The 21,102-nt window shown below is 43.5% G+C and overlaps 1 protein-coding gene across 1 annotated transcript in view; it reads right to left on the reverse strand.

Annotated features, from left to right (window-relative positions):
* The window catches only part of CDH18 (cadherin 18), an 810,171-nt gene that overhangs the window by 74,670 nt on the left and 714,399 nt on the right, over window positions 1–21,102 (reverse strand). Inside the window, exons 8-9 of the mRNA XM_088468265.1 lie at window positions 4,729–4,865; window positions 3,145–3,263 (exon numbers count right to left, since the gene is read on the reverse strand). Of these exons, the coding sequence (XP_088324391.1) occupies window positions 3,145–3,263; window positions 4,729–4,865 (256 nt within the window). The remainder of the gene's footprint in view (window positions 1–3,144; window positions 3,264–4,728; window positions 4,866–21,102) is intronic.

The following is a 21,102-nucleotide window of genomic DNA, read 5'->3' on the forward strand; positions in this document are numbered from 1 at the left end:
TTTGATTTTGCCGCGCCCGCCGCGTTGGCCGATGACGGGACTGTAGACAGTGGAGCGGGTTTTTAGTCCTAAAGGGACTGCATTATCCATGGAAGTAAAGGGTAATGATTCAGTCTCGCTTGCTGAGGTGCTAGTGCACTCCATTGTTTTAAATTGGTATCTATTGCACCTAAAGCGCAGTGTAATAGGGCGATCATTATATGTCTGAGTACTACTGAGCCAGGGATACACCCTCCGTTGTTCATAATCGAGCTGAACCAACTGTCGTTTTTTTTTTTTAACAATATTAATTCTCGTTTGTATTGCTCCATTTGTATATTCAATTTCTCACACCAATTGCTCTTGGGATCCTGTAGTAAGATTGGTTTATGGATTTGCTCAAACGCTGTTAACTTTTCTTTAACCATATTCAGCTCTTTTGTGGACTCTTCTATAACCAATAAAAGAAGGTCCATCGAGCATTTATTCAAAATTCCAATCCATTTTTGACAGATAGTTACATTATACCGCCCAATAGTGGGCATGTTCTTTATTCTGAATCCACGTGGCAATTGTTTGCTTTTGTAATAGTCTGATAAACTAATTCCATGGTATAAAAAATCACATTCCCTTTGTCGCATTTATAACCATTGACTATAAAGTGATTCACATGAGGGTGCTGGTGCATCATCATCCAGCCCCCTTGTGTATAGAATGTCTTCAGCTTCCACATCAGAGTAACTGTGTTGTAATTGAGGATTCATTTGTGCAAAATCTGTGGCACCTTCCGCATCCATGATGCCACTTATGTAATAAATAAATTATTAATTCTTTACTCCACAAGATAAAAATATACACCTTATGGCAGACAACTCTTTTATAAGAGATCACACTGTAAAGATGATAGGTAAAACGTAAGTCCCATATGTTGGTACATAAACGTGGCTGCTAGTTGGTATTTCCAAACAGACAATGTAAACAAAGGGTGCCTTGGCAGAAGTACTCACACTCCAAAAGCGCTGCACTCCATAACAAACATCCAAATTGGCCCGGCACTCCAACCACCAACGTGTATTGCTCCGCTGCCCTCCAGGGCCAATGACCCAAAACGTATAGATCCAAAAACGGAGGCACTCAGCGAGACTGAACTATGTAATGATAAAAGTCCTTTAATCCTACGTTACATTTCGGGATTCCCGTCACACAGCGTTGGTTGCTATGCAGCGCACAGCAGTCTTGCACGTGGGGGAGACACGGGTTAGTGACGTCACATGGTGCGCTGTGTGATGTGTTTTTCTTCATTAGGACCTTTTGGCCCGCTGGTTTACAGGTGTGTTATGATTTTTTAATCAATGTATGTTGTATTGTGGGTATATAAGGGGGTGTGATGTGGTGTTCTAGGGAGGACTAGAGATATGACTTCTCCTTATTTAAGAAGTCCCTCTGCAGCTATAGCTTTTACTGGGTAACTCCAACATCTACTTCCACTTGGGGAAGCATGTTTAAGAGGGATCACAGCTGTACTAGTGCTTCTACAATCATCTCATTGCTACTGTATCACCAGCTCAGGATGGCTACAGTAGATGATTGGTAGAGAAAAGATGCTCATTTCACCACTACACATGTACAAACCAGCTTGCCTTCTTACACAAGAGCATAATACCTCAAGACTGACTGGTGAAGAAGCAACCATCCTCTTGCTGCTGTCAAGCAGTATATATGGGGAGTTAAACATTGCTCATTGCTTACAGTAGGTACCCTGGCAAATATTCTTCTGCCAAATTGTGGTAACAGAGCATGGTGATAAGCGGCAATAGAAAATCTTTACTGTTGCTGTATATTGATAAATAAATTATATCATTACATATTGCATGGTTGCATAGATAGAAAAAAGACATATGCCTATTTAGTTTAAATTTTAATACATAAAACACCAGTTGCTACAGATGAAGGCTAAAATTATTACCCATAGTCTTATTTGCCTTAAAAGTAAAACAAAATTTGTTCTGACATTCTTCCTACCATATTGGATTGGTACTATGGGCCTCATTCAGAGGTGGTATTAGATGCAAGCGGTTGCTCTGAATCAGGGCGGCCGCTTGCATCCTGAACGGCCGCCTCCTTGTCGATCAGTAAGCTGTGGGTTGACACCCACAGCTCTAACGACCGACATGAGTGATGGTCGCGATGGTCAAGACCATCGGGGCTTATGACCAGACCCTAGGGTAGGGTGTGGGCACTCGTAAGCCCCAGGGAGCTTCCTGCTCTGTTCGAGCAGGAAGTTCCCCAATGACATCAGCAATGATGTCAGTGGGGCAGCCACCAAATGGCAAGCGTTCCGACTGGAACACCTCCGTTTGGCCAGGTACGCCCCCAGCACGTCCAGCAAATGGGGCAAGCTGTCACTCAACATCGACAGCTCGCCCCGTCTGCTACGAGACCCCTAACTACGGAGTGCCCGTCGTTAGCCGGGTCTCATGCATACGCACGACGGAGCCGGCTCCGTCGTGCGCATGCACTGTTGGGCAACATCGAGTCGGTTGTGAGTGCTCAGCGCTCACGACCGACTCTGAATGAGCTCCTATTTTGGATAAACATATATTGTGATAGGGTTTACTTATCAAGCAGTGATAAGTCCTTTATTTGCAAAAGAAAGGGGTTGTCACTGATGAGGAAAATCGCTCAATTTATCAAGCGGCAAAAATCTAAGATTTATGTTTCTTGTTAACACTATCTTACAGAAGGTGTATCCAATACACAGCAATGAGAGACTATTGATACCATAGAGACTTTTCTGGATCTCCTATAGGTCAAATCTCAATGCGTTGGCTGCACATGTTCATATTACTTGGACCCTTAACTAAAAGTATTGGGCAGCCAGTGAGAGGGCGAAATCTCCACTTAGGGTTAACTGATATGTTGGAAGCTGTAACTCTGCAATAAGCTGCAATACAGATCATACCCACTTAGCAACTAATTTTTTTTTCAAAATGCATAATTTCATTTTGTTACTTCTACAGTATCTAAAAATACCAGTTGAGGGAGTGCATCACATACTTTCATTGCTTTTTCAATAATATATTTATTTTCAGACTCAAGGGTTGGCCTTCACCACAAAAACAACAATGAATACAATGAACATTAAAGAACATTGGAGGTTATTACCTGTCCAGGTCTCCCATTCTCACACACAATTATATCTTCATTTCCAATATAAGGGGGGTTGTCGTTAACATCTAAAACCTTGATACCAACTGAAACATGACTCAGAAGCGTAGGGTTGTCTATAACAAATGAAATACAAACATTAATAAACAATTAAATAAAGCTTACATTTTCAATATATATATGTATATTACTTGTCCAATGCAGTAATGGGATCTGCTGTCCAGAATGCTTGGACATTTCAAACTCTCCTGATAATACATAATAGTGTCATAATAGTGCCAAAAATATTATTAACGCTCTAAGGCTTATTGTGGTTTTTAATCTTGTGTCCCCAGGTACCTTCCCCACTGGTGTGCCTGGAGTGATTCACTAAAGCTTTCCAAGTTAGTAATAGGGGCCCAATCAGATAATATAGCTATGGAATTAGAGGACTATCTGCCTCTTCTGCAATAATTTCCCCACTGGCAATATAATACATCATTGTTATTTACAGATGAAGTTTAACAGGATCCTTAAAAAACTTTATAATAGTTGCTGCTACTGTGCTGTAAATCTAACTTTAAATCAAACAGTTACATTTGTCAAATAAAATGTAAACTTTAATTAAATAGGAGTGGTTAATTCTGCAGATCCAGAGACTCGTCCAAATTAAGTAGAAGTCTTTATACTAGATGTTAGTTATAAAAGAATGCTCCAGAGACATTGTATCTGGCAGTATTAAATTGATATCTTGCTCAGGCTTTGTGTTTAAATGACACACTGAAACCCAGAAAATAAAGCAAAAAGCAGAGGAGCAGCTTAAAAAATATGAAAGCTGACAAAATAAAATAACATTTCTTCAAAACAGATGCGCAAGATAAAATACGATTTGCAGGAAACATAAAAGCAACATATACATGATAGGAAGATTACATGTGTTTCATTATGGTATCATTTGTTTTATCTTTGCCATAATTCATCAAAAAGCAGAGACATGTACAAAGAATAAAAACAATATTGTACCATTCACACATACTTAAATGATCACAACTGTATTTTAAATATATACTGTACCTGGGGGGGTTAAATTTGTATACTATAGGAATACTGAATATGACTAAAAGATGAATTTATATGAGAATATAAAGAAACACGTTTTCTTTTGTGTCATCTGTCAACAATCTGAATTGTCACACACAATGGAAAAGAATTGCATTACCTGGTATGCCGATTTGTAAGCTGCAGACAGTAAGTACCCTGTGGTTATTTATTACATAGCAACCAGTCAGCAAATCTCCTCTCAAGTTCATTGCATGAAGTTATAAGATAATGTATACTGTATATTTTACGCCCCTACAACCAATGCCTAATATAATGTATTTGTGCCAAGTAATCAGTCTTTCTTTAATAATAATCCTTAAGGTGAGTGAATCAATAAACAAGTGGGCTACACGCAGGTTTATTAGGATAGAACTAAGCCCTTACAATTATCGTATCGCTACAATGACCATAACTTCCATTTTATTGCTAGATATCATCATAAACTGAACAACACAATAACACAAACAGTGTATTGCTCAATGTTCATATATAACAGATTACCTGTCTCAGCAGCGGTCACAGTGATATTATACCACGGAATTTCCTCCCGGTCAAGTCGTTTTCTTGTTCTTATTGTTCCAGTATTTGTGTCAATTTCAAAAATGCTCTCTTCTTGCGAATTATTATAAATGAAATATCTGTAACAATGAAATAAAATAATTATTATTACATGTAAATGTAATAAGTAAAGGTTAGCAAGGCATACATACTGTAATAGGAAAACATGTGTTTTAATATGTCTATTATTTTAATTCTAATACAACCATGATATTTTTTCAGCAGCTGAAAAAACAGAATAATAATAACATCTCAGACACAACCCTGGCCCAGTACAATGTAGATAGAAGCCAAGCATGATAAATAGAATAGAGGCACATCTGTGCTTACTACCATCATTATTACAAGTGCTGTCTGTGACAGCTCTGGGTTCAATGGTGTGTGTTTCAGAGACCTCATGATACAGATGTTTCCCCACTTAATTATCCTTCTGGCTTGATGTACAGTACATTCCTATTTGTGATATACTAGGCATCTTGAAATGTATCACAAGCTAGTATAATGGAGTTCTATATAATAATAGCTTGCTACACTAACAAGTGCATGACTCCATGCCACTCTAACTACAATACAGTTAGTTTGTCCAGCCAGATGAATAGTTAAGTGAGGACACATCTGAAAAATGGTTCTCATATAGCTGTTATTGCGTCATCCGCCCATATTGCTGCCTTACTAATATTAATAATAAAGAGTTCCACAGACCATACATACTCACTGTTTGTAAAACCTCATATGTTTTTATTGAGCACTTTCCTAGGGATGCCAGCAATCCTATATTAACAGGGATTCTACCTCTTGTCAGGTACTGTAGAGCAGCCGCTGATTGGCTCCGGCTCCTGACTGACTGACCAGCCCAAGTGGGAACTGTCAGGAGACGGAGCCAATTAGCGGCCACTCTACAGTTAGCGGCCGTAGTCCACACTGAGCAGTCAGGAGCCGGTTAGTGGTGTATGTGTAAGTATCTGGTCCGGTGGTTTTTTTTTTTTGCCAAGTATGTGGATGCTACGGAGAGCGGCACCAGGATATAGGTGAGTATGGGATCTTTATTCCAGGTGCTCCTATTGGAATCTACGGGTGAAGCGGATGTGAACATCTGGCAGCAGGTAAGTGGGAGTGGGATAGGTGTATGTATTAAAGTTATACTGTATACGGTGTGTGTGTACTGTGTTTTTTTAACTATTTATTTTATAGTAGGGGCACAGGTGCTGGCCGCCTGCTGGCACTTGTAGTTCCACAAGTGCAATGGGCAGGCCTGCTGGCACCTGTAGTTCCACTGTAAAATACAATAGTTTGATTTATTTCCCCCATTATTACCCCAGTACTCACCACTTTAGGGGTGTGGGGAAGATCCCCGGGCTTCAGACTAAGCCTGGGGTTTTGGGAGAGGGGGGACCCCTTCTTGGGGGGTCACTACCTCCCCTGAGATCCCTTACTTGGACTGACTGGCATGGATGTTAATGTTTTGGCTCTGGAGACCCAATGATAGGGTCTCCTGGCTGTGGCATTACACCCACGTCAGTTTGGGTCTGGTGCTTGTTGTAAATATAGGGGGACCCCAAGCATTTTTTCCCCCTATATTTAAAACCAGCTCTAGCCCTGTAGCCAGGTGCTTGTTCCTAAATTATGGGGGAACCCTACTCGTTTTTATCCCTGTAATTTTAGGAACCAGAACTGGCTGAGTAGCCCGGGGCTAGTTATGCTTTTGGGGGGGAACCTATGTAATTTTTTTTAACAGGTTAACCCTTCATTTAATATATACAGGCAGAAACATAAATGGGCCACACTGATCTGTGTATGTTTCTGCCAAACACAGCTCACAGGCAGGTGAATTTATTGCACAAATTTTACAGGAGTATTGTCCATTCTCATGAGATTTTTGAAACTCTCATCTTGGTTAATTCCCAAATCCTATCTTCACTAGTGAAAAGTTACTCAAGTTTGGCCGATGGTGAAGTGAAGAGAGCTTGCTAACTCTCCAGAATTTTCCCTTAGCAAAGGAGATTTCTCTGCAAATTTGTCATTAGTAAATTTGCGACTGGAAAAAAATGCACAAACTTTCTAGAGAATGCTAACTCGACCAAACTCAAATCTTAGTAAATTTAACCCTTAGAGTCAATATGCCATACAACATGAGACGCCCGGCATTATTGAGCTGTTCCAAAAGGTCTAGCATACTAACTACTTCTTTAAATTTTGAATCTTATTCACATCGCAAGTACAGCGAAGCACAACTCAAAGTGTACAAGATATGCTGGGCTGCGACTTTTAACAACACATAAAAAGTAGCAGATGAAGCACTATGTGACTTGGCATGAGGAAAAGCTACAGCAGCTGCATCGTAGCACTTTGTATACAGATTTTGACTCATTCACACACATATGTACAAGTTCTCACACATCAAATTGAATAGTGTTATCTAGCAAAGTAGTTGCTTCCAGTTGTTTTATTTATGCTAATAAGATGCACAATTTGAATGAGAGAGTAATTTTGGCATGGTCAAGTCGGACGGGGACCTGGTGTGCCAAGAGGGGCTGTTTGACGTGACTAAAGCCTCAGTGTATGTAAATGTTAATCTGATCAGATGTTGCTTTTATTAGAACTCAGCTTTGTTCTCCAGATTTCCCATTACATTTGTCCAGTATTTGCCCTGAAACTGCTTACCATATTATGCTCAGAACCCCCTTCCACCATCAGCACTAAAACAGGTTTGCAGTCTTTTTGGATATATCAATTGTCTAATGGCTTCACTACATAGCTGAGTGCTCCTTTGCAACAATCACATTATCCTCTAAATCATTTACTTGGCATTTAAAAATAACAGTTTTACTACCTCTCAATCTTTCATTGTGTTGGCCAAATTCAACATCAATATCAGTAATTTTGATGCCGTGCCCTCACATAGAGTATTTTACCTTTTTGCTTACTCTACCTAGAATTTTCAGAAAATACCATTATTCGTTTATGCTCTCTTTAAAACTTGAAATAAAATTTACCAAAAATTGTCCAAATTTTTTTTCTGGAACTTGCAGGAAAGTGAATAAAAGCAAATGTGTACTTTCTGTTTTCTTTATTTTATAAACCTCACAAATACAGTACTGAACATAGAACTTTGTGGTTTATTCTACTGTATTAATCAACCTTTCCAAACCAGTAAAAAGAAGCATTCTTTGCATAGGTTTTTTGTAATAAAATCTGTCACTGAAAATGAGGCCTTTGTTGTACAATTTTTTTGCCATATTGATTTAAACAATGTGTAGGAATGATATGGTACCCAAAAAAGGCATACCATTTTTAAACTATAAAACCTTCCACATAAAGGGCCTAATTCAGAGGTGTACACAGTCGCTGCCTTGGCAAGGGTTAGGCAACTCGCTTAAGCTAGCAGGAGAATGCAGAGGTGAATGGTGGGTGAGAGATGATACAGTACTCATTGATCCTGTACCAAAGTAGGAGAGCAAACAGTGTCAGAGACACTGAAGAAGAGAGTAGCACTGGTGATATACAGTAGATAATGTGGAGGAACAATAGGAAGTATCTCATGATTACTGTACAAAGAGGAAGAGATGAAGGAAAGAGAAGGAGGTGAGTGTCAAGTAATGGGGAGGGCTGTCCAGCTTAGATAAAAAGGTACATTTTAAGGTATGCGTAAGATACAGTAGCATTTGTATATTATTTTCTAGCTTTTTCTTTTCTGTTTCTGTCTATTACTTTATCTTTAGTTTTCTTGAAATGCTCTTTGGTCTTCATTTTCCAAGATTTCCTTCTGATTCACAGTATGACCAATATTATTTGAATTAGGGGGTCTTTTGTCCATAAAAACAGACCCCTATCAATGTTTCACAAGACAGAAACAAATTGAAAGCCAATTGTCATGGCAATAGCTTTCATCTGTGTGAACTTAAAGCTTCCACAGTAAATACTTTTGCAAACAGCATTTTTCAGTTTTTATTTTTTAAATCTGCAGAAAAATAATGAATTAGAAGTATAAAAGATTATTTTAAGAGCCAACTGGTTCCCAATAAAAATTACTGTCTGTTACAAGTAGGGGTGAGCGGGTTCGGATTTCTGAAATCCGAACCCCCCCGAGCCCCCCCGATCCGAGTCCGATCCGAGTCAGGCTCGACTTTTCCCGCCTGACTCGGATCTGAAATCGAGGCAAAACGTCATCATCCCGCCTTCCGAGTCTCGCGGGTTTTGGATCCTATATAAGGTACCCGCGTCGGTGCCATTTTCTCACTCGGCTGTGGACAGTGAAGAGGGAGGGTGGGAGTTAGGGCTGTGTAGTGTAGTGTAGTGTAGTGCTGCTGTTGTCCACTACTTCAAAGTCCATAGGGGCTGGCTGTGTTGTGCTGTGCTGCTGTTGTTAATAGGGGCTGTGTCCACTACTTCAAAGTCCATAGGGGCTGGCTGGACTGTGTTGTGCAGTCAGTTCTCCATAGGGGCTGTGTCCACTCCAAAGTCCTGTGCAGTGTCCCAGTCCTAAAGGAGTGCTGTAGTGTTGTCCAGGGGGTGCTCTGTCCATCAGGGGTGCTCCCCCCAAGTGCTAAAAAAATAATATATTTTCTGTGTTTGTGAATTGTGTGCGCAGTAGCCGCACGTGCATCAACAAAGTAGTGCCAAGCGTGCGCCTGTGTCATAAGTAAAGGGCCGGCTGGCTTGACCATTAAAGGGTGCTGTAACCCCCGAAAGTACACTCCAGTCCAAACCAAAAAAAAATTATTTTCTGTGTTTGTGAATTGTGTGCGCAGTAGCCGCACGTGCATCAACAAAGTAGTGCCAAGCGTGCGCCTGTGTCATAAGTAAAGGGCCGGCTGGCTTGACCGTTAAGGGTGCTGTAACCCCCGAAAGTACACTCCAGTCCAAACCAAAAAAAAAATTATTTTCTGTGTTTGTGAATTGTGTGCGCAGTAGCCGCACGTGCATCAACAAAGTAGTGCCAAGCGTGCGCCTGTGTCATAAGTAAAGGGCCGGCTGGCTTGACCGTTAAGGGTGCTGTAACCCCCGAAAGTACACTCCAGTCCAAACCAAAAAAAAAATTATTTTCTGTGTTTGTGAATTGTGTGCGCAGTAGCCGCACGTGCATCAACAAAGTAGTGCCAAGCGTACGCCTGTGTCATAAGTAAAGGGCCGGCTGGCTTGACCGTTAAGGGTGCTGTAACCCCCGAAAGTACACTCCAGTCCAAACCAAAAAAAAAATTATTTTCTGTGTTTGTGAATTGTGTGCGCAGTAGCCGCACGTGCATCAACAAAGTAGTGCCAAGCGTGCGCCTGTGTCATAAGTAAAGGGCCGGCTGGCTTGACCGTTAAAGGGTGCTGTAACCCCCAAAGTACACTCCAGTCCAAACCAAAAAAAAAATTATTTTCTGTGTTTGTGAATTGTGTGCGCAGTAGCCGCACGTGCATCAACAAAGTAGTGCCAAACGTGCGCCTGTGTCATAAGTAAAGGGCCGGCTGGCTTGACCGTTAAGGGTGCTGTAACCCCCGAAAGTACACTCCAGTCCAAACCAAAAAAAAAATAATTTTCTGTGTTTGTGAATTGTGTGCGCAGTAGCCGCACGTGCATCAACAAAGTAGTGCCAAGCGTGCGCCTGTGTCATAAGTAAAGGGCCGGCTGGCTTGACCGTTAAGTGTGCTGTAACCCCCGAAAGTACACTCCAGTCCAAACCAAAAAAAAAATTATTTTCTGTGTTTGTGAATTGTGTGCGCAGTAGCCGCACGTGCATCAACAAAGTAGTGCCAAGCGTGCGCCTGTGTCATAAGTAAAGGGCCGGCTGGCTTGACCGTTAAGGGTGCTGTAACCCCCGAAAGTACACTCCAGTCCAAACCTAAAAAAAAATTATTTTCTGTGTTTGTGAATTGTGTGCGCAGTAGCCGCACGTGCATCAACAAAGTAGTGCCAAGCGTGCGCCTGTGTCATAAGTAAAGGGCCGGCTGGCTTGACCGTTAAAGGGTGCTGTAACCCCCGAAAGTACACTCCAGTCCAAACCAAACAAAAAATTATTTTCTGTGTTTGTGAATTGTGTGCGCAGTAGCCGCACGTGCATCAACAAAGTAGTGCCAAGCGTGCGCCTGTGTCATAAGTAAAGGGCCGGCTGGCTTGACCGTTAAGGGTGCTGTAACCCCCGAAAGTACACTCCAGTCCAAACCTAAAAAAAATTATTTTCTGTGTTTGTGAATTGTGTGCGCAGTAGCCGCACGTGCATCAACAAAGTAGTGCCAAGAGTGCGCCTGTGTCATAAGTAAAGGGCCGGCTGGCTTGACCGTTAAAGGGTGCTGTAACCCCCGAAAGTACACTCCAGTCCAAACCAAAAAAAAATTATTTTCTGTGTTTGTGAATTGTGTGCGCAGTAGCCGCACGTGCATCAACAAAGTAGTGCGAAGCGTGCGCCTGTGTCATAAGTAAAGGGCCGGCTGGCTTGACCGTTAAAGGGTGCTGTAACCCCCGAAAGTACACTCTAGTCCAAACCTAAAAAAAAATTATTTTCTGTGTTTGTGAATTGTGTGCGCAGTAGCCGCACGTGCATCAACAAAGTAGTGCCAAGAGTGCGCCTGTGTCATAAGTAAAGGGCCGGCTGGCTTGACCGTTAAAGGGTGCTGTAACCCCCGAAAGTACACTCCAGTCCAAACCAAAAAAAAATTATTTTCTGTGTTTGTGAATTGTGTGCGCAGTAGCCGCACGTGCATCAACAAAGTAGTGCCAAGCGTGCGCCTGTGTCATAAGTAAAGGGCTGGCTGGCTTGACCGTTAAAGGGTGCTGTAACCCCCGAAAGTACACTCCAGTCCAAACCAAAAAAAAATTATTTTCTGTGTTTGTGAATTGTGTGCGCAGTAGCCGCACGTGCATCAACAAAGTAGTGCCAAGCGTGCGCCTGTGTCATAAGTAAAGGGCCGGCTGGCTTGACCGTTAAAGGGTGCTGTAACCCCCAAAGTACACTCCAGTCCAAACCAAAAAAAAAATTATTTTCTGTGTTTGTGAATTGTGTGCGCAGTAGCCGCACGTGCATCAACAAAGTAGTGCCAAGCGTGCGCCTGTGTCATAAGTAAAGGGCCGGCTGGCTTGACCGTTAAAGGGTGCTGTAACCCCCGAAAGTACACTCCAGTCCAAAGCAAAAAAAAATTATTTTCTGTGTTTGTGAATTGTGTGCGCAGTAGCCGCACGTGCATCAACAAAGTAGTGCCAAGAGTGCGCCTGTGTCATAAGTAAAGGGCCGGCTGGCTTGACCGTTAAAGGGTGCTGTAACCCACAAAGTACACTCCAGTCCAAACCAAAAAAAAAATTATTTTCTGTGTTTAGCCGCACGTATATATCAAATCGATATAACATAAATGGAGGACCAAACTTTCTCCGATAAAAATAAAATAGAGAAAGATCAAGAACCACTTCCTCCTAGTGCTGAAGCTGCTGCCACTAGTCATGACATAGACGATAACATGCCATCAACGTCGTCTGCCAAGGCCGATGCCCAATGTCATAGTAGAGGGCACATACAATCCCAAATGGCAAAGTTCAGGAAAATGACCTTGAAAAAGACATTTAAATCAGCTGAAGAGAAACGTAAACTTGCCAATATGCCATTTACGACACGGAGTGGCAAGGAACGGCTAAGGTCGATCCCTAGTATGTTCATGACTAGTGGTTCAGCTTCACATGACGATGGAAGCACTCCTCCCACTAAAAAAATCAAAAGAGTTAAGCTGGCAAAAGCACAGTGAAGAACTGTGCTTTCTAAGAAGATATCACAAATCCCCAAGGAGAGTCCAAGTGTGGTGGTGGTTGCGATGCCTGACCTTCCCAGCACTGGACGGGAAGAGGTGGCTCTTTCCACCATTTGCACGCCCCCTGCAAGTGCTGAAAGGAGCACCCACAGTCCACTTGCTGATATGCAAATTGAAGATGTCACTGTACAACAGGATGAGGATACTGGTGTAGCTGGCGCTGAGGAGGAAGTTGGCGAGGAGGATTCTGATGGTGATGTGGTTTGTTTAAATCAGGCTCGGGGGGAGACAGTTGTTGTCTGTGGGATGAAAAAGCCCATCACGGTCATGCCTGGGCAGAAGACCAAACATTCCACCTCTTTGGTCTGGCAATATTTCTATCCAAATCCGGACAACAACTGTCTTGCCATATGTACCATATGTAAAGGTGAAATAAGTAGGGGTAGGGACGTCAACCACCTAGGAACATCCTCCCTTATACGGCACCTGCAGCGCGTTCATAAAAAGTTACTGTCAAGTTCAGAAACTTTGGCTCAGACCGTAAGCAGTCCAGGGACACCTAAATCCCGTTGTCCTGTTGTATCCAAGCGCCTGCAAACCACACCGTCAACTCCCTCCTCGTCAATTTCCTCCTTAGTCAGGATCGGAAGTAGTCCTGCAGGCCATATCACTGGCATGACTGACTCTCCTATCCGGGATTCCTCCGGAGGATCCTGCATTGCTACGCCTACTGCTGCCGCTGCTGCTGTTGCTGCTGCTGGGAGTCGTTCATCATCCCAGAGAGGAAGTAGGAACACCACTACTTTTACTAAACAATTGACCCTCCAACAGTCCTTAGCGAGGAGGATGAAGTACGACAGCAGTCATCCTGAAGCAAAACGTATAACTGAGGCCTTGACTGCTATGTTGGTGTTAGACGTGCGTCCGGTATCCGCCATTAGTGCAGTGGGATTTAGACAATTGATGGAGGTAGTGTGTCCCTGGTTCCAAATCCCGTCTAGATTCCACTTCACTAGGCAGGCGATACCGAGACTGTACAGAAACATCAGAAAAAGTGTCCTCAGTGTCCTGAAAAATGCCGTTGTACCCAATGTCCACTTAACCACGGACATGTGGACAAGTGGAACAGGGCAGACTAAGGACTATATGACTGTGACAGCCCACTGGGTAGATGTATCACCTTACGCAGCAACAGCAGCAGCGTCACCAGTAGCAGCATCTCAGAAACGCCAGCTCGTTACAAGGCAGGCTACGCTGTGTATCACCGGTTTCAGTAAGAGGCACACCGCCGACAACCTCTTAGAGAAACTGAGGGAAATCATCGCCCAGTGGCTTACCCCACTTAGACTCTCCTGGGGATTTGTGATATCTGACAACGCCACCAATATTGTGCGGGCATTACATCTGGGCAAATTCCAGCACGTCCCATGTTTTGCTCACACAATAAACTTGGTGGTGCAGAATTTTCTGAAAAGCGACAGGGGCGTGCAGGAGACGCTTTGGGTGGCCCGAAAAATTTATGGCCACTTTCGCCATTCAGCGACTGCGTACCGAAGACTGGAGCGCCAGCAAACACTCTTGAACCTGCCCCGCCATCACCTGAAGCAAGAGGTTGTGACGCGGTGGAACTCAACCCTCTATATGCTTCAGAGGATGGAGGAGCAGCAAAAGGCCATACAAGCCTATACATCCACCTATGACATAGGCAAAGGAGGGGGTATGCACCTGACTCAAGCGCAGTGGAGAATGATTTCCGTGTTGTGCAAGGTTCTTCAGCCCTTCGAACTTGCCACACGTGAAGTCAGTTCAGACACTGCCAGCTTGAGTCAGGTCATTCCCCTCATCAGGCTTTTGCAGAAGCAGCTGGAGAAAGTGAAGGAGGAGCTAAGACAGAGCGATTCCGCTCGGCATGTGGGACTTGTGGATGAAGCCCTTCATTCGCTTTGCCAGGATTCCAGGGTGGTCAATCTGTTGAAATCAGACCACTACATTTTGGCCACCGTGCTCGATCCTAGGTTTAAAGCCTATGTGGTGTCTCTCTTTCCGGCCGACACAAGCCTGCAGAGGTGCAAAGACCTGCTGGTGAACACACTGTCAGCTGAAGCGGAACATGACACGTCAACGGCTCCTTCTTCATTTTCTCCCGCAACTGGGGCTGCCAGGAAAAAACTTAGGTATCCTAAGCAACCCGCTGGCGGTGATGCAGGGTAGGCAGGACCAAGTTTGGACATCTGGTCCGGACTGAAGGACCTGGCAACAATTTCTGACATGTCTACTGTCACTGCATATGATACTGTCACCATTGACAGAATGGTGGAGGATTACATCGGTGACAGCATCCAAGTAGGCATGTCAGACAGTCCATACCTGTACTGGCAGGAAAAAGAGGCAATTTGGAGGCCCCTGTACAAACTGGCTCTATTTTACCTGAGTTGCCCCCCCTCCAGTGTGTACTCCGAAAGAGTGTTTAGTGCAGCCGGGAACCTTGTCAGCGAAAGGCGTAGGAGGTTGCTTCCACAGAATGTGGAGAAGATGATGTTCATCAAAATGAATTATCAGCTCTTCCAGGGAGACCAGCCTCCAGAAGGTACAGAGGGACCTGTGGTGGTGGATTCAAGTGGGGACGAGTTAATACTTTGTGAGGATGAGGATGTACACACTGAAGAGGGTGAGGAATCGGTGGATGAGGAGGATGAGGATGACATCTTGCCTCCGTAGAGCCAGTTTGTGCAGGGACACATTAATTGCCAGCTTGTTTTGTGGGGGCCCAAACGAACCAATCATTTCAGCCACAGTTGTGTGGCAGACCCTGGCGCTGAAATGATTGATTTGTTAAAGTGTGCATGTCCTGTTTATACAACATAAGGGTGGGTGGGAGGGCCCAAGGACAATTCCATCTTGCACCTCTTTTTTTCTTTGCATTATGTACAGTTTGGGGCCTAGTTTTTCTAACTGCCATCCTGTCTGCCACTGCAGTGTCACTCCTAGATGGGTCACGTGTTTGTGCCGCCCACTCGTGTCGCTTAGCATAGTCATCCAGCTACCTCGGTGCAACCTTTTGGACATAAAAACACTATTGTGATGTGTGAGGTGTTCAGAATAGACTGGAAATGAGTGGAAATTAAGGTTATTGAGGTTAATAATAGCATAGGAGCAGAAAAACCTACAAATTCTGTGATTTTAGCTGTTTTTATGCTTTTTTTCAAAAAAATACAGATCCAAAACACAAAACCCAGAACCCAAAACACGGAAGGGTGGTTTTGGCAAAACCAATCCAGATCCAAAACACGAAGAAAGATCCAGATCCAAAACCAAAACACAAAACACGAAAAGTGGCCGGTGCACACCCCTAGTTACAAGCAGTGTAAGCTTTATTTGTAACACAGACAAATCTGTTGACATAGGAGTTGAATACTTTTGCACACCGCTGTATGTTTTTCTTCATTGTCTGGTAATAGCCTGTCATTACCAATAAACAATTACTAAGGCAGCACATACTTTGAAAATGGGGACTCCATGTGTGCAGGAGCCATTGTGTGTGTGATAGGGCCCTTATTGTGTCTTTTTAAGTTTTTCATAGTGCTGGTTATATTGACTGGTGATCACAGACAATAAATATGAAAGGGCCACATCATTTGAAAAAGAGGAACCTCCTATTTCAAATGTTGATGCACCTGAATGAATGAAAGTCAGAATGAGGGTGATCTTCTCCAATCCCTGGACTCAATGATATTTCTTTTGTTTAGAAGTTATTGTTTTGAAATCACCAGACAATAAAGTAAACAGGGGCACCTAGTTTAAATAGGAGGCTGCCAACTTTCATATTTGGATGCAACTGAATAAATTTAGGTAAAGTTGGAGATCTTTGCCAATACATGGACTCCATGATTTTTTTGTTCTCTTTTTAACAAGGTTGTCTCGTGCTTTGAAGATGCAGGATTAGGGAAATAGAGGACCTTCAGCCTCCCTTAACCATCCCCTGCATTACTTTTTTGTATTAGTGAGATCATCACCCTTGGGTGCAACCGCATCACCTCCTCAGCTCTCTTTAACCCCCCATTGGTAATTAGTACTGGGGAGTACTTTGCTGGAAGTGATGAGTGGAACTCATCAGCAGTGATTTTTATGTATAATGTATGTGGATAACAAGTTCCACTCGTTAGCTGCACAAAGGGGCTATGGCTACAATATCCTGACTAATTTATTATACTGCCAGCTGCACCAAATGGGGGGTTATCACTTTGCCCCGAAAAAGCCCTGGGTACTAAAAACAATTGGGAACCTACCCTGTCAATCAAGAGTTTTGGACATTGCAGGAGGATCTCACCATAGAGGAAGTGGAACTAGTTCAGGAAGCAGCAAGACAGACCACTGATGCCTATGTATCTATATAGGTGCACAGAACACAGCTTTGGGAGTAGGGAACAACCTCCAGGTAGTCTGTAGAAGCATAATCTGCAGAAGTAGATGGTGAGCACAATCAGTATGTATATAACCTGTCAGTGTGTCTCTCTGACCTGTGAGTCTTTCTTCTAGCACTATCAGTGTGTCTGACACTCAGACCTGGTTGTGTACTACATAATAAGGGATTTAGGCCCTCATTCAGAGCCGCTCGTTAGCGGCAGTACGCTCGTTCCGAGCGATGTTTGCACATCTGCGCATGCGTACGGTTTTTAGTACGCATGCGCGAACCAGTCAGTGCGGCCGAAAATCGTTTGTACGCTATATTGCGAGTGCCTGCTATTTTGAGTGACAGAATGAGGCGTATGTGGGTGGTAACAGGGGAAGGTGCTTGAAAATGGGGAGTGGAGATCCGAACGCAGGCGTGCTTAAAGGTCAAAACGGGCGTTTTATGGGTGTGTATATTTAAAACAGCAGCGTCATTGACCACGTCACTGGGTTATTTTATAGCCAGAACTGCTCGCAAATTTGTGGTAGCAAACACCAACCACAAGAATAGCGAGCAGTTCATAAGCTGGTCGATGTACTCGATTAATCTAATAAATAGCGGACATGACGTAGGATGCGAGCGGCCAGGGGGCGTTTTTAACAAATAAACGAGCGTATGTTTTGCTCGCTTCCTACTGTATACATGAACATTTCAATGGAAATGGATTATGTTCAATTGTGACGCTCTTTCTGCCTGTATGGTTATATTTTTGGACAGTTAAAGGTTCCTGCAATGTATGGAATCTTTCTTTTACCATGTTAATAGTTCATTACATATGAAATGCAGTTTGATTGTCATATAATTTCAGGTCACTTACTCCAGTACTTTGTAAATATTGTCTATACACTTGTGTCCTCACTCGTCTTTGCTGCAATAATGCCAAACATTCCCTCCCAGTGCACCTGGTCCCGTGAGACTCTGCTAGCACCAGGCGTCTTTTTGTTGAAAATTATTATTGACCCAAGGGCGCATTGCGATGGAAAACCAGCCTGGGAAATTTCTGAAGCAGCCCTAAATGGGAGGAGGTGAAGTCTGTCCAGGGGGCGGGATCAGATGGCATATCTAAATGGGTGATGCTACTGTATATAAGGGTTATGTAAAGGAGAGAGAGCAAGAGACGGCCTAAGGGTTTCATTTATCAACTAGTTTTATCATTCACAATGAGTGATAAAACTCGCTGTGTACGATAATTGTGCTCGAGCCAATCAGCTCCAAACTGTCATGTTTGAAAAATGACAGTTGGGAGATGATTGGCTGGAGCACCAATTATCATACACAATAAGTTTTATCACTTGTTGTGAATGATAAAAGTTTTTGATAAATGAGGATTAGATGGGAGAGGGAGAGAGGAAAAGGTATAGGAGGAACAGAAAGAGAGATGTCTGAAAGCTGTTTTATTCCTCATAATTCAATGAACAGTCCCCTCTCCTCTATATAATAATGATACATATCAGTTTGTGCTGGGAGCTGTGTTATTCCCCCTCATATATCACTGTATGGTCCCCTCTCTCCTATATAATAATACCAGACATCAGTGTGAGGCCGGAGCAATTTTTTTCCACAATATATCACTGTACAGTCCCTTCGCCTCTATATAATACAAATACCACATATAAGTGTGTGCTGGGAACTGTTATTCCCCCTCATACAGTAAGTGTACTGACACTCACCCCATTTAATAATAATACCACAAATCACTGGGCTGGGAGCTGTTATTCCCCCTCATACAGTATATCAGTGTACTGTCCCCTCTCCCCTGTTTAATAATGATACCACAAATCAGTGGTCTGGGAGCTGTGTTATTCCTCCTAATGGGTTTGGTAGGAAATACTAGCTGTCGGGATATTGCTGGTCAGAATACCGACAGTGGCATCCCAACAGCCATAGCAAGTAACAGTAAGTATTTTTCTAACCCCTACCCTAACCCACCCTCCCCTGTGCCTAACCCTAACCTCCCCCCTAGAGCCTAAACCTATCCTCCCCCTCTCCACATCCTAAATCTAACACCCCCAAGCTACCTAAACCTAACCTCCCCCTCCCTGCACCTAAATCCTAACTCTCCCTACCCGGTGCCTAGCCTAACCCTCCCCCTAATGCCTAACCATAACCCCGCTACCTATACCTAACCTCCCTCTAACACCCTGATACTTACCTTGAGATACTTACTCCTGCCGAGGGTCGGGATACTGAAGCCGGGATCCTGACCTGTTTTGGCACTTGTATTCAAACCATTGGCATCCTGCACACAAGGATGCTGACTACATCCCCCCCCCCTAATTTATCACTGTATGGTCCCCTCTACTGTAATTAATAAAAATAATCCTTATTTCAGTGTGTGCTGAGAGTTGATAATTAACACTAACATAAAGAGCATACGGAGGAGTGTGATAGCACATAAGGTGCACCTGGAGGAGTCTTATGGCACATAAAGGGCATGTGAAGGGGACTAATGACAGGTATGTGAAAGGGTTTAATGGCATAATTAGGGAATGTGGAGATTGCCAATCACTACCCTTATATATTGTATGACCATTACTTATATTTTATGCCCATCACCCCCCTTAAACATTGTATTTACATTACCTGCCTCCTCCATAACATGGTATTGCCATTACCACCCCTTATACATTGCATGCCTATAACAATCCTACCACCCCATTTTATAATGTAAAAGCTTTTATATTGTCAAAAGCTGCTGCTGGCTGTGACTATGGGAGGCTGGGTCAGTCAGTGGTGCTGGAAAGTGCTGCAGTGAGCTGAACTCCTTCTTTAGGTCAGAGCCACCACCGGGGACAGGATGAAATTAGAAGCTACTGCCAGGACCAGCCAGGCATGCCAATAGCATATCATGCATCACAGCATACACCCGGCAATTTGGTTTGCAGTGGCTGAGCATTGGTGGGCTGGGCAGTGGCTGTTTTAATATGCACCACTGCCCGGGGGATTAAACAGATGAGGGCATCATCATATTGGGTCCTGCACTCCCTTAGTAGAGGGCAGGGTTCTGAGTGAGTGGGGCCACCCACTGGGCCAGTTCGAACCTGGCTGGAAGAAAATAAATGCCTTCCTTTCATGGAATTAGTGGAAAGCTGTAAATGATGTGGCGTGGCTGCAGTAAGTGCTTCCAGGCCACAGGATACTTGATTAAATGCCTCTTAAAGGGGACTGGCCCAGAGGAGCATATTCCCACCTGCCCAGCCCACCCCTGCACATATGGTCGTAAAAGCACAGCATGGCCATGGCATTGAAGGGGCTGCTAATGGGAGGTGTCTGGCCCAGTGGGAAGTAGGCTAGTTTCCCGGTGGCCAAATCTGCCCCTGATGTGACCTGTGTGTGATATATAAAAGTGATGCATAACAAATTAATCAACACTGTCTCCTGGTGCATCCTAGTCACATCACATTTTGACTTAGATGCATTTTTGGCAGAAAAACACACCTAACATTAGCAGAGTTTGGCAGGACTTGGAGGTTCACTCGTGCCATGAATATCACGCTGCAGGGGGTACCAATTCAGCATGTCCACCTCCAAAGGGTCATGAGCTACCCTGTACCCCTTTCCTCTGGGACATACATTACTCACCTGGACTCAACTGGCTGCCCAGGTGAGTAGTGTATATACCAGTGGGAGGGGAAATGGGCTAGTCCATGATCTGGCAGAGGAAGAAGTGGCAAAGCTTTACCCCTGTGCCGGCTTCTGCAAACTCTTATGATAATGTAACTATACAATCCAATAATTACAAATAAGAATGCCCCTACCCATAATAGTTATTTTTATTATTTTCATACAGTAACTGACTTACTCTTTGGTAGCATCACCACATTGAGTATAAACGGGACATGTTTGCCTGACCTTAAATAAACTAGTGGTACTTTCTATTATTTTGGTTTGTGTTGAAATCTCCCCTCTTCTCTAGTGCCATATGAAATGTTGACAGTCTAAGGATGTCGATAGTTATGGTTAGGTGCCACTGGCAGGGTTAAGGTTAGGCTGTGGGGGGAAGTTGTAGTTAGACTGGGGGAGTTAGGTTTAGATATTGAGGGGAGGGTTAGGTGTAGAGATTAGGATTATGGATAGCAGGGAAAAAACTAACCAGAACTAACTGGAACTGATCCTGACGTGACCGCCGAGACCCAGAAGAAACTGTTGGA

The sequence above is a fragment of the Taudactylus pleione genome, unplaced genomic scaffold (assembly GCF_031769625.1).
Source record: "Taudactylus pleione unplaced genomic scaffold, aTauple2 ptg000083l, whole genome shotgun sequence".
NCBI classification, from domain to species: domain Eukaryota; kingdom Metazoa; phylum Chordata; class Amphibia; order Anura; family Myobatrachidae; genus Taudactylus; species Taudactylus pleione.